We start from the raw sequence: 16456 nt of genomic DNA on the forward strand, positions 1-16456 counted from the left end.
AGAAGGAAGATGATGTATGAATTTGTTGTTTAAAGCTGCTTCTTTGGTCCTTATCCAGTCCAGCTCTTTTAGTTTTTTCTGGGGTTTTGTGGGGTTTGTAAAAAGGGTCTCTTCATCACATTCTAGCAAAGATAGTGTATCTAGATTTAGTGTAGACCAAGTGTTCATCATCTTGTTGTTTGTACTACAGCTTTCTCGGAGTATCAAGTTGTAGATCGACAGCTCGTTGGACATTCTACATTTCCGAAATAACATAAGAGTGTTGATTTTCACTGTTCCTCCCAGAGACAGCAAACTGAGTTCTTCTCTTATTACCGCCACTGAAGTGGAATTTGGCCTAGTATGGATCTCCAGAACAGCGCTTCCAGTTTCGGCCAAAGTATGGCGGGTAGGTTTGGCATGGCATCCGCACCAAACGTTAGTGTAGGTACAACCTTTTTTTTTATAGAAGTCCAGGACAGGAGTCGCCCACAGAGAAACGCCCACATTTTCTGTTAATTGCCTTACCTTGCGCAACCAACTTTTTGGTCGTTTGTATCAGGTGTTCTTGCATAGCCATTTCGTGTCTTGAGCTGTCTAAGATCACTCCAAGGTATCTAAATTCATTCACTTTTTCCATGGGTTGACTGGCCAGATGTAAGACGACTTTGTCTTTTTTCTTGATGGATGTACAGATAATCATGAATTTTGTTTTTCCTTCAATTATCTCTAAGTTGTTTTTCACCATATACTCCTGGAGGTTGCTCAGTTGGCGCTGAAAACCTATGGGAGTGTGGTCCAATAATATTAGGTCGTCTGCGTACAGTAGTCTGTTTACATGGGTATTACCCATTTTGGGAGGAAAACGTCAGACAGTTGGACTCATTTCTTGCAGGTCTCCAATGAATGCCAGGAAAAGAGCCAGGGCCAGGGGGCACCCCTGCTTGACTCCTCTAGCCGTTGGTATGTCCCGTGAGAGTAGCCCTTGCTGGTGTAGTGTCACTCTCATGCTGGTACCTGTGTAGAGGGCCTTGATTGGATCCAGAAGAGGTTGTGGGCATTTCCAGGCCTCAGGTTTCGCCCACAATAATGTGCGGTCTACTCTATGAAAGGCCTGAGTAAGGTCAATGAAAGTGATGAAGAGTCTTGGCCCACCTTCCAGCACTCTTCTCTTTAATGCGCTTATCATCAGGATATTTGCAGATGTTCCCAGATTTATTTTAAATCCGGTTTGTAAGTAATCCTTACATGGAGCCGTTTTAGCACATACGTTGAATTCTCGAAGCAATAGGGATCCAAACACCTTCCCAATACAATCGAGCAAGGCGATCGGCCTATAGTTTTTCGGGTCGGCCTTGTTTCCTTTTTTGTAGACCGGCACGACGATGGCAGATTTCCAAGACGGCGGGATTAACTTTAGCATTGCGCATCTACGGAAGATTTTGCTCAAGAACTTTGTCCACTCTGATGTGAAGGCCTTCAGATCTACATTAGTTATACCATCAGGGCCTGGCGCTCTGGAGTTTTTTAATTTCATTATCTGGATCGTTATTTCATCTATATCATCCAGGCATCTCCAGTTTGTAGGTTCGACAGCAGAGGATTTTCTGCCCGAGTTTTGGGTCTTCTGGAATAGAGATTGAAAGAATTTGACCCATGATGTCGATTCTCCAATGTTTGAGATTAAAGCTGGCTCTGCAGTAGAGGTAGCTGATTTTAAGAGTGACCAAAACTCTCGCCTGTTGTTGTACGTTATTGCTTTCAGTATGTTCTCTGAGTCCTGTTGGTATAAGGTCAAGCAATGGTTATGGACCCAGGCTTATATAAGTGACATCCTTCAATGGCCGCTCTGATTGCAGACCGAGTCCCCAACAGTTTAGCTCGTTGTTTCAGTTTTCTCATATCCTTTCTTTTTGTCACCAGATTTATGTCGTGCACATGGGTTTTGGTATTCTGGGAGCCCTTTTTATGAATTTGGTGTTTGTACGTCGTCAATAGTGGCAGATAGTCGATCTGTTTATCTTGAGCGACGTGGGCCTGTGTATGGTACTTAGACATGAGATCACTTATAGCTGAAGCAGACAAATTCAATCTTGAGCACTGATTGTTAATACTCAGACGGAAATCAGAGTTTGCTTTTGAAGGCTCTTTTGTTGGCCAAGTCGTGCAAAGGAGGTTATGGTCACTTGCTGACATGTCTATAACTTCAAATGATGTCATCACCAACAGTAACGTCGTAGATACGAAGATGTGATCTATGGTAGCTCTTGCAGTGTCTCGCTTTCATGTTGGAAAACGCATAGAATCTGGAAACACTCTGTCTAAGTTATGCATATCACGTGATTTCATCAGCTTTAGCCATTCAGCCCCTCTTCGAGCCGCTCGACTTAACGTCCCGTGTAGGTTGTGAATGTTCGAGGTAAGTTGACACGTAGCATTAAGATCGCCGCATATCAGGAGGTAAGGGGCTAAATGAACTGCTTGAGCTTCATCGATCGCCGCTTCCAACATTTCCAGGTAGGAGGAATCACTGATCACCGCTGGATTCCAGTAGGTGTTTGCTATGATGAATGATGAAGAGTTTCCTTTTTCATCCTTGGCGTCACCGCTGGACCATGTGTCTTTGACCATTAGCAGGGAGGGATTACTGATAAGAGTTTCTTCAAGAGAGAAGCCACTTCCTTGTCTGCAAGCTGTCAAAATGCCAGAAGATGGCCGCCCCATCTGCCCCTTCTTTTGTTGGTGAGAAAGCGATTTCGTAGCCCTCTAGTGTCAGGGCTTGTGTAAGCCAGGTCTCCTGTAAACACAAAATGTCGTAGTCGGATAGTTTTATGTCTCCTTGTGCCGTCAAATGGGAATGGCCCCTGGTGTTCCATGAGCCCAGCCGAACATGGGTCCTAGATGTCGTGTCCGAGCTAATGGGGCTTGCCCTGGGCTCATGGGCTCTCTCTTTTAACTAAAATGTATATGATACTCTAACACTGGGTATTGTTTGTAACAAAACAAGATCAAATGTAACAGTACTGGTTGCTATTACATGGAAGAGCGCAGGATGCTCTAGCAGTTGATTGCTCTGCTTGTGTTAAGTGGGTGGAGTGGAGGTCTGTACATAGAGGGTTGGCAAAGAGTTAGGATACTGTGACGAATTAACCTAAGGGGCACCAGTGGTCCAGGGATGAATATCGGTTTCTAAACCATCAATCAGCCCCACACCTCTAGTACACCAGAAGGGAATCCACAGAGATTGGAAACGCAAGCAAATGTGGATGGAACAGCGGGCTTATCTCCAAAAGGTCGTGGATTGTTGGTTAGTTGCAACACAGCGAAAAATACAATTATTACCCAATGATAATAGGGACTTTCCAGTCAAGGCTGTATAAAAATATCTACTTTATTATTATCACAACAGACAGTTAAAGCAATGCTACGAAATACAACCCATCATGGAAAGGAATGCAGGGGACAGAGAGTTTCAAAGAAGAAAAACGCATGCACTCTGGAGACTGACAGGAGGGTAGTCAGTATGGTTAATAACCACAACAGTTCAAGGTTTCTTAGCTTTCGCGCAAAGGGAGCAATGGGTCTAAAAATGTTTCTATGGGCCTTCTGGGAAGGACCAGGGGGACAGGTCCACAATTTACTTTGTGCTGGATGTATTCCTGATGCATAGCAGGCTTCTGTTACAGAGTTCAAGATGAGAGTCAGCCGCGGGTATCAGGCGGCAAGACGGTTCAGTGAGTGAAGCTGGACAAATGGCTCCAGTCTGGCCTACATGGCGGCTTAGGGTCATGAATAGTTGTCTCCATGCTGGTCGGCGGTTCTGAGGCAATGGTCGAGATGTCTTGGATGTCTTTAAGTGACTGCGGTGTGACAGCGGTCAGTGTTGCAGTTGGTTGCAGCTCGAGGAACTCAACTGGCTCAAAAATGTCCCTTTAAAAAAAGGCAAGGACCTCTTTGTAGGTTCTGGCTTTCCTTCACTGGCAGAAGATTTAAGCCAAGTTATACCTTCAGCTAGGGTCCAATGATGAGTTCTTCTTGCTACTCCATTCAAAGTGCTCAGATGATCTTCCAAAAGAGGGGCTTGGCCCTCTTTCAAAGACAAATGGACCACAGTGATTGGTGTTGGCTAAGCCTACCTTAATGAACGAATCCTGGATCACCACCAACAATCTTCTGCATGTGTGAGGTCATAACCAGAGTGCTTTGCAACAGAAAAGGTAAAGGCGTGAAAACATGTAATGCTAAGTCCCACCCATCTTCCTGTCTGTTGTGGATCAAAGGGCCTCCCTGGTTAATGGATCTCTCTGTGGTTCCTGATTAAGAGGCAGGTCTCCCTTGAAGCTGAGCCAAGACCAGACTCTCTGGCTCCTGCAAACCACATTCTGGTACCTTATGAATGGGGTCCCCTGCAGGGAGGACTACTGTAAACAGTCAGTACCAAGCATGGCAGTTCACTGTCAATTGATATTGAGGGCAGGAACCGGCTTCAGGTTGAAACAGTTACATATGAAATGTTGTTGGGGTTTTCTGTCTCCTTTGTAAGCCTCTGCAGCCAGGCCCCATGTGGGCCTGTTTGAATGACCCTATGAATGGTATGCAAATTTCTGCCACCAGCTGCAGGGCCCAACAAAAGGACAGGGCGGATCCATGGAGCCTTTGTTAGTTAATCACGTTGGTCACGGCAGGGTGAAGGTTTGCCCCTCCCCCTTCTGAGGATGCATTGTGTACTCCTCCTGTCATATCCCAACTAAATATAGGCTGTGTCCACCCAGAGTACACAGGTCTATGCGTATGTCATGCGGTGAGCATAGGAAAATGTGTGCGAATTAGCCCCACGCATTTTCCGAAGGTGGATCTACCATCATTCAATTTCATTTAAAAATTTCATAAAATGCCCAGGCGGGTGCCACCCACTGTGCAGATGGTCGAATTCCTCAGAGAGACATTGGCTAGGAACTAATTAGCAAGCAATCAATTGGTTCCTGCTTCCTGATGACAAGGATACAGTTTACACATTGGCAAACTTTATTAAGCAAGCATTGAATAAGAAGTGGCCTGATGAGTATGAAGAAAGGGCGGTTCCTGAGATCCTTGAGGAGACTTCACTGCTAACAGGAATATTGAAGTATTACTACCTACTCTTATGATGTTACAATACTCAACATTAATGAACTGTTGCTCCACTCAGAGTCTTTGATAAGCAGAGGGGAGTTGCCTGGAACTTAACATCCTTTTCAATCTTTATTTACCTAAATTACTGCTACTGATAGTGCGGACAATGATCTTAGACTTTCCCTAAATAATATTTAGCCTCATTACAGAAATGGAGAAATGTTCCTACCTTCTGTGACTTTATCAGTGTCATGAAATTGGGTAGCAGTACAGTGCCCCCAAAGGCAGGGGAGACAGGAGCCGGTGGACCACGATGCAAGCACACAAAGAAATGAGACCACTCTCCAACCTACTCGATAGCGCTTGGCCTCAGTCTGTATCCTATTCGGAGTTTTGGGACGCGGCTGTGGTGCTCGGAGCACACAGTCCCATACGCAGCCTTTTTGGCTTTCAATCCTATGGAAGGTTTTCAGAAGCTTACTACTCCTGTTTCCTCCCGCTCTGCAGTCAGCAGTCCTCTCTCAGATGCCCAAGAACTCAGCAGTTTGCTACACTCTGCCCACACATGCCCTCTCCACCTTCACGTTCAGAGAGCAGGCAATGACAGCCAATGGGGGGGAAGATTGCATGTAACGGTACGGTCGGACTGGGGCATAAAATTGTCTTGGGCCCCAATGACAAAGTGTCCCACAGTTGCAAATGGCAATTCATTCTCGGGAGGATAGTTCAGGGGCAACGTTCTCGCCTTCAAAGGAAGACCACATGGAGCAACACAGGTTCGGTCCCCCGGTCCGCGCTTAGAAACCTCTGGGTATTATGCGCGTTATCAATAACCCTTCATATCATTCCTTTTGTGACAGATTGTTTGAATAGTACCCAAGGGGGAGTTTTTTGCTAAAATGTTATGCAAATTGTGCAATTTAAAGAATATGTATTCAGCAACAATTGTCAAAACTACTAGCCGCATGGTGAAGAAACTCATCAAACTGGCCCACATTGGCTAAAATTGTGGGCCACTTTGATTTAAAAAAAACAGGCCCACGTAGCATTTTGCGCTTTTGGTTCGGGCATTGTCCTATTGCCCTATACGCCAGTCTGAGTCTGTGTAATGGAGTGACTTTGATATTAACCATAACGCTGGCAATTCAAGACTTTTTATGTACAGCTCCAATTTCAGTGGCACAAACAGCAATCAAAGCATGACTCTGACTGTACATTTAAATCAGAAGGTAAGATGTTTTATCTGTTAGGAATTGATGAGTAATGCTGGTGTGGACCAAACAACAGGATCAAGGCGATTGCCACGCATCACTGACATGTAAATGGTTTGGCAGAATTCTGGTTTATGCACAGGTTTAGGAAAAATGCCAATCTTTTTGTTTTCCTTAAAGCTTTACCGCCATGGAGATCGGGCCCCGATTGACACTTACCCCAAGGATCCACACAAGGATGCAGCCTGGCCAGGCGGCCTGCAGCAGCTAACACAGGTGAGAGGCTGACATTCTGGCCCTCTTCTCAAGCACTACACAGGGGAATCCCAGGGAGGGTGGGAAGGGTCACTGTGGTGAGGCTTGCCTGAGAACTAAGGAGCGAGTCCTGCAGTCATTGTGGAGTGGCTGCCGGGGAGCCCAAGGCCCATTCTTGATCGTGGATGGTGTTAGAGGGGCATCTAGGTGAGGTCCCTGGAAGCCTCAAGGAACAGATTGTGGCGGAGGTCCGGGGTCAGTTCCTGAAGGCTTTGCGGAGCAATCCCAAGGGACATTTGACTGTACTTCGTGGAGACATTGAGAAGCAATTTCTGAGGCAAAGAGGGGCGGGTCTTTGGGAAACAGAGAAACTGTTACTTTGTACAGGGATGGCCTTTGCTTGGGCGAATTCAGGTGTTGTTCCTGGGGTTTTCGTGGTCAATCTAATTTGTATTTTTAGGTAATGCTAAACCCTCATTGTCTATACATACTGGAATAGGAGATATTCCAGTGCTTTTTAAAGGAGGATCCTTCCTAGACATTTGCATGTAGAGCAGTGGTATTTTTACCCCTGACCTCCTTTGGTAAAAAATAGTGTTTCTGACCCACGCAAGCTATTAAGACCAATGATGTAGATAATCATTTTAGTGGATGCAGCAGAAAGGCACGTCATGTAACTTAAACAGAAGGAAGTAGCTGCAACTACTGGTGGTTCTAGGAAGGGACTGACCAGTTAAGTTAAACATAATTGGGAAAGGGGATCATTTAACTGATACCACAGAGTACCTGTTACCTGTACTGATACCCGTCCTTCTCCGGTGATTCTCCCCTCGTGTAGCTCCTGTCCTGTGTAACCAGGAATCCCTCAATAGGAGGCTCATCAGATAAGACCAATGATGCAGATCATCATCTTAGTGGATGCAGCAGAAAGGCATGTCATGACGGGGGTTGCCAGGCTTGGGGTGCAATTTCAAGAGATGAACAAGTGGATGTGGCAGTAGACACCTCGTACTTGTTGCGCTACGTGGTCTAAATGCAGGGTGGATCATTCTTTAGGCAACTGCCCAGCTCAGAGATGATCTGGTTGAAGAGACAGTAGGTCCCAAATCAGTGCTGGGTAGGATTCAGCAGGATAGGTCTCTTCAGATAGGAAAAGATTCAAGGTCACCAATCTTTAAGGGGCTCCAAAGGGATGCTGCTTTAAGCAAGGGTTGGATGCCAGGAACTGGTACTTCTTGTCCAGAGTAAGTACATAAATTGCACCAGATTCAGATTAATGAAGGCTTTTCAAGGTTGGCATATCTTTCAATAGGTGGGCCTGGATCTGATCTGTAGAAAGTAGCAATTTACTGGTTAATGTTACGATTCCACCTACCTGGGGCCTCCCACCCCTCTTTCCGGGGCAATTATGGCAGCTGAAATGGACCCGCCGCTATATGGCAGCACTGGGAAAAGTTCCCATGTAAGAGGCCATTCCAAGATGGCCGCCAGGAGATTCAAAGTTAATTCCCATCTAAGATGGCCACCGTAATTATGACATGATCACGCCTGCTCATAAAATGCTGCAAGCAAACAGAGTCCCATCTGTATCCATAAAAGGAGGAGATGCAGTTCCCGCTGCATCTTGCAATCTGGACCCATCCATGTTGCCGACAACGCCAGGATTCAGCTTTAGGTAATTGGGATTTCTTTTGATATAGAAGCATGCCCTTCTGCCCGACCCGTAGTATCTCTAAATCTAGCCCAAGTACCATTCATTACCTACTAAGTCCCTCATCAAGGAAACCCATGTATCTTGAACTTTCCCTGTGAAGTAAACAGAAGGAAGTAGCTGCAACTACTGGTGGTTCTAGGAAGGGACTGACCAGTTAAGTTAAACATAATTGGGAAAGTGGATCATTTAACTGATACCACAGAGTACCTGTTACCTGCACTAATACCTGTCCTTCTCCTGTGATTCTCCCCTTGTGTAGCTCCTGTCCTGTGTAACCAGGAATCCCTCAATAGGAGGCTCATCAAATAAGTCGCCTCCGGCTGGGGTGGGGAAACAGCCTTCTTACTGTGATTTTATCACCAGAGAAAGGTCTCCCCTTCCTAGGAAGTGGTAGACAATACCCTTGACTCCCAGAAGGTTCTGCACATCATCCAGAACGGGGTACTATAGCAAAACAAAAACAAAAAGGTGAGGGCTGAAAGGTTTAGAATACATCCTAACCTCTGGCATTGCTCTGGGCACACCATCGTTCTTCGCCTGCCAAGCCATTAAAAAAGGGGAGAACCCATATGCAAATCAGGCTTGGTTCCTCCCCAAAAGGGGCAGTCCAGCCCACACTGCTTGGTTACATCCCTTCTGCACGAGACCACAAGCATCCCCAAACATGTTTCGGCCTCGCTGGGCCTCATCAGTGAGGAATAGCTTTGGTCTCTAGGCTCAGCAGGAACGGGACCCACGTCTGTGTATACCCGTCCCACTCGGGGTGACCATAGCAAAGAAAAACAAAAAAAACAAGATGTTAAAATTCATTCTAAACCTTCCAGCCATCACTCCTTGTTTTTGCTTCATCACACAAAACTACATATTCGGACAGTTACTCTTGAAGGTCAAAGTAAAAAAAAAAAAGGGTCGACCCCGCACCCACTTTGCAATGCTGGCGATTCAACACTGTCAAAATGGATCCCACAGTAGATCCTTGCTGAGCAAGATTGGCAGGTTTGACCAGTTACCAGTTCAAGATTGGTCTGCATATAACAGGAAGGTGAGATTCCCAGCGGCCAGCAAGCCACTCACACATACCTCTTGACAGGAAATATTACATAATACCAAGGGACTTTTCAGGTAAGAAAATCTTCTACAAATAGGATCTAATGTTCATCCCTAAAGTGCAGTCATTTACAGGTGTCATCCTGCTTTCTGTGCAAGGAGCAGCCCTATGACGTCAGCCGCTATAGCCTCTTCCAGGCTGGGGTGTGTTACTATCCCTCTGCAACAACATTCCCCCCAGAGCCTATTGACTTCACTTTCTTTACAATAGTTGGTATTTCCATTCAGCACACCCCTGCAGTTACCTGACAGTGTCTAGTTACTTGGACAGTGTGGGTGAAGGCCAACTACATGACAACAGAAAAACTGAGTAGGAACCACATAGTCAGCCAGTCGCTCTCCCTCTGCTCCCCATATGAAGCTGCTGGTGGGTAGGAATGAGTTCAGAAAAATACCACTCTTGAGGAACCTGTAGAAATAATATGTTCTGTGTTAGAAACTTATAAATCATAGAAATGTAAGTTTTAATAACAAAACAGGAGAGGCCAGCTGTTGCCTCATCTATGAGAGTTCATTTGCCAATGCATTTCGGAGTTTGCCTTCTTCGTCAGGGCGGAACCCTTAATTGCTTGACCAAACAGTCAATCTCTGTGTAATCTCATAGGCATGAGAGAAATGCTCCGATCTTGATAGAATGTACAGGCTGTGCTGCTGGTCAGACTGTCTATGTGGCACCGGTAGCGCGCAGGCGCGCGCCTTCATTTGTATAAAGGCGTCACCATGGGCCAACTACATACATTCAAATTAACTTCAAAACCACTACTGTCCCTGGTTTCTTAAAGGTGAAATAATATATGTCACTGCTTTGTTGAAAATGGGATTTCTCGGTCATTGAAGTAACTGGGACTTAAGAAGCAGTGCCCTTATTAAAACTTGATATACAGATTACTTTGTAATGCTTTGCGTTTTTGCACCACCAGTCTATTAAGCAGCTTGCTCTCCACCACATCTTCTCTTATTAAAGCTAGTACTTTTCATTGTGTTTAAAAAGAGAATTAATGCGGGCACAACTGTCAGTTTTTTGCATCACTTCCAAAGTTACAGGAAAAACAATAGGTGATTGAGGGTGACACAGCTGAGTGTTTAACCCAGCATCAGATAGGCCATTACATAATTATATGATGAAACAGAACCAGGGGTGGACTGGGAACCAAAAGAGGCCCTGGAAATAATTTTCAAAGTGGCCCCATATTACAGCTTTTCAGCAAGTCCAACCCCTTTCCTATGGAAAAATGTGGAAATACCACACAAAAGGGGCCCAGGATGCAGAGCCCTATCGGGAAATCTCCAGAGTTCCCTTTAGACCAGTCCACCCCTAAACAGAACAAAAGCGCATGGGTTCCATAGAAAATGGTAGGAGCGGAAGCAAGTACAATTCAAGGCAGCCCATTATAATGCCATGTATATGGGGTGGGGAAACCCTTGAAAACAGAACATAATGTAGGGTGGCAACTAAAGCTATCCAAAAGGGAAGGGAGTTGTGTTAACCAATGACAACAACATTTTCAAAAAATGTGCATAGGCCGTGTGGCTGACCGGTAAAGTGCCGTGCCACCTATGTAAAGTAATAGATTCACTTGCGCTGCCTCTCCCCCAGTGTCTCATGTTAGATGTCTCATCCACCCCTGCTTAGGCCGCACACTCTTCTTGGGTGTCTCAGAAAGGAGACACAATACCAGTTGAAACTATGTTGGGAAGGTTTTGTTTGGTCGTTCCTCTTTGGACTTTAGTTTGGTACAGTTTAAGGCCACAAGGCATCTGACCAGTTCCGGGGTTAGTACAACCTCTTTTGGCATGAAACAAGCTCCGGCCAGGTGCTATTTAAAGTGTTAAAATGTCATAAATTTTTTTTAAAACACCCCGAAAATTGGTCATGCAAAACAACTCTTGGGGAAAAGAAAGCAATATGACTTAGACTGCAAAACCAAAGCTGTTTCACAGGTTGTAATTGGTGAGATCTAAATCTCCTTCTTTCTCGGCTAATGAGCCCTACTGATTGAAGGAGATCCCTGGATCCTTCTTTTGAAGGGATTTCCCCATAACCTGTGGATCAAGGAACATCTCTCTTCTGCTCTTTCTCTCTTCTTGCTCCACTTGAATGGAATGATCTTCTTCTGGACATCCGGGAAACAGTCCACAAGTGTTTGTTCAAAACCAAACTAAAAGCCTATGATTTTACCAGAAACATTTCCAAGCAACTAAAGTACATTTCAGAAGGTTGCAACTGAATGCGTCATTGGTGAGGCCTTCCCCGGAGCACCATTTCCAGAGGTTTGAAAAATGCATTAGAAACAATGAAAAGCAGAGCTTCTAGAGGGGTAGGACCCGAGGGTGTGTGGACAGGCAGCAAGGCAAGACGACTTACCCCTCAAAAGGTTCTGGATTCCAAACAGGAACATGTGCATTTTGTCTGGAAATCTGAAGAGATGACAGTGTTGTGGAGTAGTGAGTGGTGCCCAAGTGGGAACACCCAGGATAAAGAACCACCCATTGCAACTCTAACGTCGCTAGACATATACATGTCCTACAACTTGCATAAAATTACTGATCAACAGTACAGTGTAAATAGTGTAGAAACGAGATAAATACATTATATCACGATCCCCCAACTAATACTCATTCATATGTTAAATTCTTAGTTTATTATTAAAAAAAGAAAAACAAAGACATAACATTCATTTATATCAAACACATCCAAAAATCATTAAAGTGACATGTGCAAAGCCCTTTACATTGTGCAAAATTCTTGAATAAGAAATTCTGTTTTCTCAAAAGAACATCAAACCAGGGTTAAAGTTTCCCTCTAAAAAGACACTTATACCTGCTAGCATTCAATTAAATGGATTATATGAATGTCTAACACCTACAAACTTATGCTATTATTGGGTACCTCTATCTAGGTCCACACTATAGACAAACAATGGCCTATTCTAACATCCTGCTGAATTTAGCAGTGAAAAGACTCCCGATATGTTTAGCTCTTGTATAAGTCAAAAACAATTTGCAGAACTTCTTCAGGGGAAATTCTAATGTCATAACCAATTTGTATAGACGTTCAGCATATCAACACTGGATTTCAAGTGGCGAGAGTTCCAAGCGGTGGTTTTTTAGTTTTATAAATAAACAAATAACTGGAGGGACAGTCCAAACAGCTACCATTAGTGCTATTGTATATAATTTTCAACACATTTTCTCATATCTTAGCAATCAAATCAGGTCAAAGTGAGTACATAGGCCAGGACACCAAAAGTGATTTGCGATAAGAAGTGAAATGGCCTCTCTCGGGGGGTGGCTTGTGCACAAGAGAACAAGCTTGATTCTCGCATGAGTCGAGAGGTGGGCTGGAAGTCATATGGCTTAAGGCTGGGAGGAATTCTAAGCGTCTGACCGCCCATGAATTTGCAGGTTATTGGCTGGGAGTGGAAGCAGTGGTATCACTATCAGATAGCTCTGGGCATTGTAAGGCCAGCAGCTTATTGGGGAATAAAGAGGTGGCGTGGGGCTTTTGGATATACCATGGACACAAGCAACACAACTGGGCTAGGTCCAAATAAACCCTCACTTGCAGCATGCAACATCATAACCCACCCATTTTGAGCCTTACATGGGTTATTGCTGTGACCATCAAAAAAGCTACAATGATGCACAATGCAATTTAATGAGAAGTGCATTGGGCCAGTGTGTCAATACCAGAGGGCACTCGCTGCAAATCGAAATGGCTGAATTTGGAAGAACACAAGAAATGGCAAAGTGGGGGAGAGGACATCAAGACGTTGTGTTGCTCACAGATATAAGGATGAGAAGACACAGCTGACCAGATGACCAGACATCCTCCCAGTGTAAGGTCACGAGATTCATATTTGTCACTGCCACCATTGCCACCATTTTATTAAACTGAGTTGAAGCAAGTCTGTAATTGCCAGAATACGGTTGATGGAGGAAGCAAAACGCGGGACTGAGCATAGTGTCCCAGAGAGAGTGGAGTCCCCAGACAACCTATTTACTCTGGTACATGGCCTGCTCGAGGCCTGGTACCGGAGCTCAGGACAGTATCCCCCAAAGAGAGAGGAAATACACAGACTCAATGGGAGAGCAACACTATCAGAGGAGAGCACAACTGGCTTGCAGAAGAAGATGAAAGAGGCCGGAGGTAATTAGCACACACTGCCCCTCTGATCATACTCGAAAGATAGTACTTGGAAAATGCTGTTAGATTGAACCAAATCAGAGACTGTGGTCCAAGCCCCTCTGGAATTGAGAAGGACGAACCCACTAACCTTGTCCCCAATTGGGTACTTATATTTCCTTAGGTAACATTGGATAATTGCCAGGATTTCGTGATTGGGTGGGCCCGCACTACATCCAACTGGGCCTAGGAATGGGTCATTACATACTTAAAAGAGCTACATTTCTGAGCATTTGTTTTAGCATGCTTCAGTAGACAAGGCCCACATCTGAGCCTCTCCAGCCTATTGTGTACTTTTAACTAAAAAGTTAAACTGCATAGTTGAACCAAATGCCCATCCCATTGTACGAGGATGCAGTTATGAGAGACCCTCCCAAAAGAATCCCCAGAGTTTTCCAAACACTCAACAAAAAAAGAAAGTTTTATAAGGGCACCTGCGTGTAGCCACTGTCTGACACAGGCATTGAACTTATTTTGTGTGAAATGGGAAAGATTGGCAGTGCTACAAAAAGAGGAATACCTTTTTAATGTCTAACAAACAGGCCTTATGGAAATAAACGAAGCAGTTTAAAAAGAAAGGGGATTTACTGTGTGATTCAGTTTGTTGCCATGGAAGTTAGATTGCTAATTGGGGCTGTGTGGGTGCTACGCTCGATGCAACATTTGCACTGGACGTCACCCGATCATTCACACCTACTATGAAGACTTGACACATGCAATTGTCACTCCAATTGACATTCTTCACTCATTGTTCTGTCTCCTCCCGAGGCCAAGGTCCCCCCTGACCACTTCATGTTACAGATGAGCATCTAGGGCAGGAAGGAGTGAGAAGAAAAACTGTAGTTTTCTATGAGAATCTGGGTCTTCCACTGTCTAACAGGCTCTTTTGCAGCAAAACCACTATAGTCAAAAGGCCACTTGGTGCAAGCAGTAAACCTTATTGGTACCAGTAGCTTCCCAGCATTTTAAACAGTATATGTTCATATTACTTAACTAAAAAGTACTCATTTTATCGACTGCATAAAGTTGACAGGAAGAGACCGCTCTGCGAGAATTCAAAGATATGCATGCAGGATGCACACAGATCTCTGGAGTTCTATGTATATGTTAACTTCCTTACTTTGAGAAGTAAATACTTTAGCTTTTGCTGCATCACAACAATCTACATGTAAAATAACTAGATCAGAATTCAAAAGCCTGCAAAAAATAGTAATGTGGCAGAGAACATGTCCACTTTTCTCAGGTAACATCATTCCTTCGTGCGCACCCTTGTGTCTTACACGGTACTCTAGGATCATTATCCCTAAGACCTGTCATTAGTAACACATGGCATTTTGCATTGCCTACACATTATAAATGCAGGCCTACATCTACCAAAAGGTTCTATGAGGTGAGCCTAAAATTCAGGCCTGGTTTATTACTTCAGACCTGACATGACACATCTTCAGATCCCTGCAAACTTCTCTATACGTTGTACAACCTTCTGACTTAAAAACATCCCAGAGAGCCTGTTTGATAGTCACCTGTTTGTAGTCATTGTTTGACACACGCACGTGCCTTGTTACTTTGCACAATGTACACTATATTTGCAAATTCGCAAATAAATGTGTTACAAACAAAGGGTTTCCCATTTAGAGCCCCATGCTTGGGTCTGAGCTGGGGATATTCAATTGTTATTGGGCTGTTCATTTTTTTAGCAGTAGGGTCTTTCTGCAGATTTCCCCAGTGCTTTCCTTTATAACAGAGCATTCCATGTGGTTAAAGAGCCCTTGGTGGAGATGTGCAGCCCCTCTGCAGACGTGTACCCCGAAGAAAGCACATCTAACCCGCAGTCAGAGAAGACCTGACTGCAATACAGTGACTGGGGTTGATTTCCATCCAGGGAAGACTCATGCAAAGATGAGAATATTTTTGGAGGAAACTGAGTTGCAGAGAGGGTCCTGGGGTTGAAGGAGATTTGGGGTTCTTTCTGCAGTCACTGCGCCCAGCCTCTGTGCTTATCTGCACAACACTGTGAACAGTATAGCAGCAGCAGCAGTAGTATAGCAGCAGCAGTATAGCAGCAGCAGCATAGCAGCAGTAGTATAGTAGCAGCAGCAGTATAGCAGCAGCAGCATCGTCCACATTCTTCTGCTTTCCTGCATGTAAAGGGGCCTGGGAAAAAGAGGGCGGGCCTTACACCTAAGGCAGCCAAAGCGTGTCTCCTACTGATGAGGACCCATACACACGTGGGCAGGTGCTAAAGGGTGAAAGCCAACAGTGGTAAAGCAGATTGCGACCAGTGGGACCTGCACTTATCTTCAGGGAGATTGATTGATAGGTTATTTATAATGCGCCTAAACACAAGTGTTCCAAGGCGCCTGAAGGGCAGGGAGAGAGATAATCGTCGAGGTAGCAAAAGCAAGCAGAGTCTGAAATTAAGCACACATCAGATCTTGATGCTCTTCAACGAGATCAAGCGGCAAGATGAGGAAGCGCCTGAATGAGACCAAGAAGAGCTTCATGGCGCAAGGGCAACAGGGAGGTCTGCATCAGCAAACAGAATTGGGCGTGACATGGGGAAAAAAGATTCCTGGTTTTAGGCCCCTGTTAGGGTGAAGCAATTCCAAAATCTGTTTCAGTCCCAAGTCTAGGCCAGAGAAAGACAGCAGTGTGCAGCCTGCATGCAATAAATACTCTTAAGTGTAGCAGCTGTGTTGTCTTTATGTGGTGCATTTCAGGGAGTTAGTAGATAAATGTATACTTTTTATATTGTTATTTGTTTAATACTAATATGCATGGCTGCTTGAAATGTGAATGCATTTCCTTCCTTTGGAGTCAGTGTGGTGTGTCTCCATGGGAGTGTATATAGTTGCATCTGGCCCTATCTGAAGGCAGCAAAGGAAATGTTGC

General features: G+C 44.7%; 1 protein-coding gene across 1 annotated transcript in view; it reads left to right on the top strand.

Moving 5' to 3' along the window:
• LOC138453024 (testicular acid phosphatase homolog) overlaps window positions 1–16456 on the top strand; it is a 193815-nt gene that overhangs the window by 25822 nt on the left and 151537 nt on the right. Inside the window, exon 2 of the mRNA XM_069605444.1 lies at window positions 6483–6578. Within this exon, the coding sequence (XP_069461545.1) occupies window positions 6483–6578 (96 nt within the window). The remainder of the gene's footprint in view (window positions 1–6482; window positions 6579–16456) is intronic.

Source organism: Ambystoma mexicanum, chromosome 1p, assembly GCF_040938575.1.
Source record: "Ambystoma mexicanum isolate Mex_15411 chromosome 1p, UKY_AmexF1_1, whole genome shotgun sequence".
NCBI classification, from domain to species: domain Eukaryota; kingdom Metazoa; phylum Chordata; class Amphibia; order Caudata; family Ambystomatidae; genus Ambystoma; species Ambystoma mexicanum.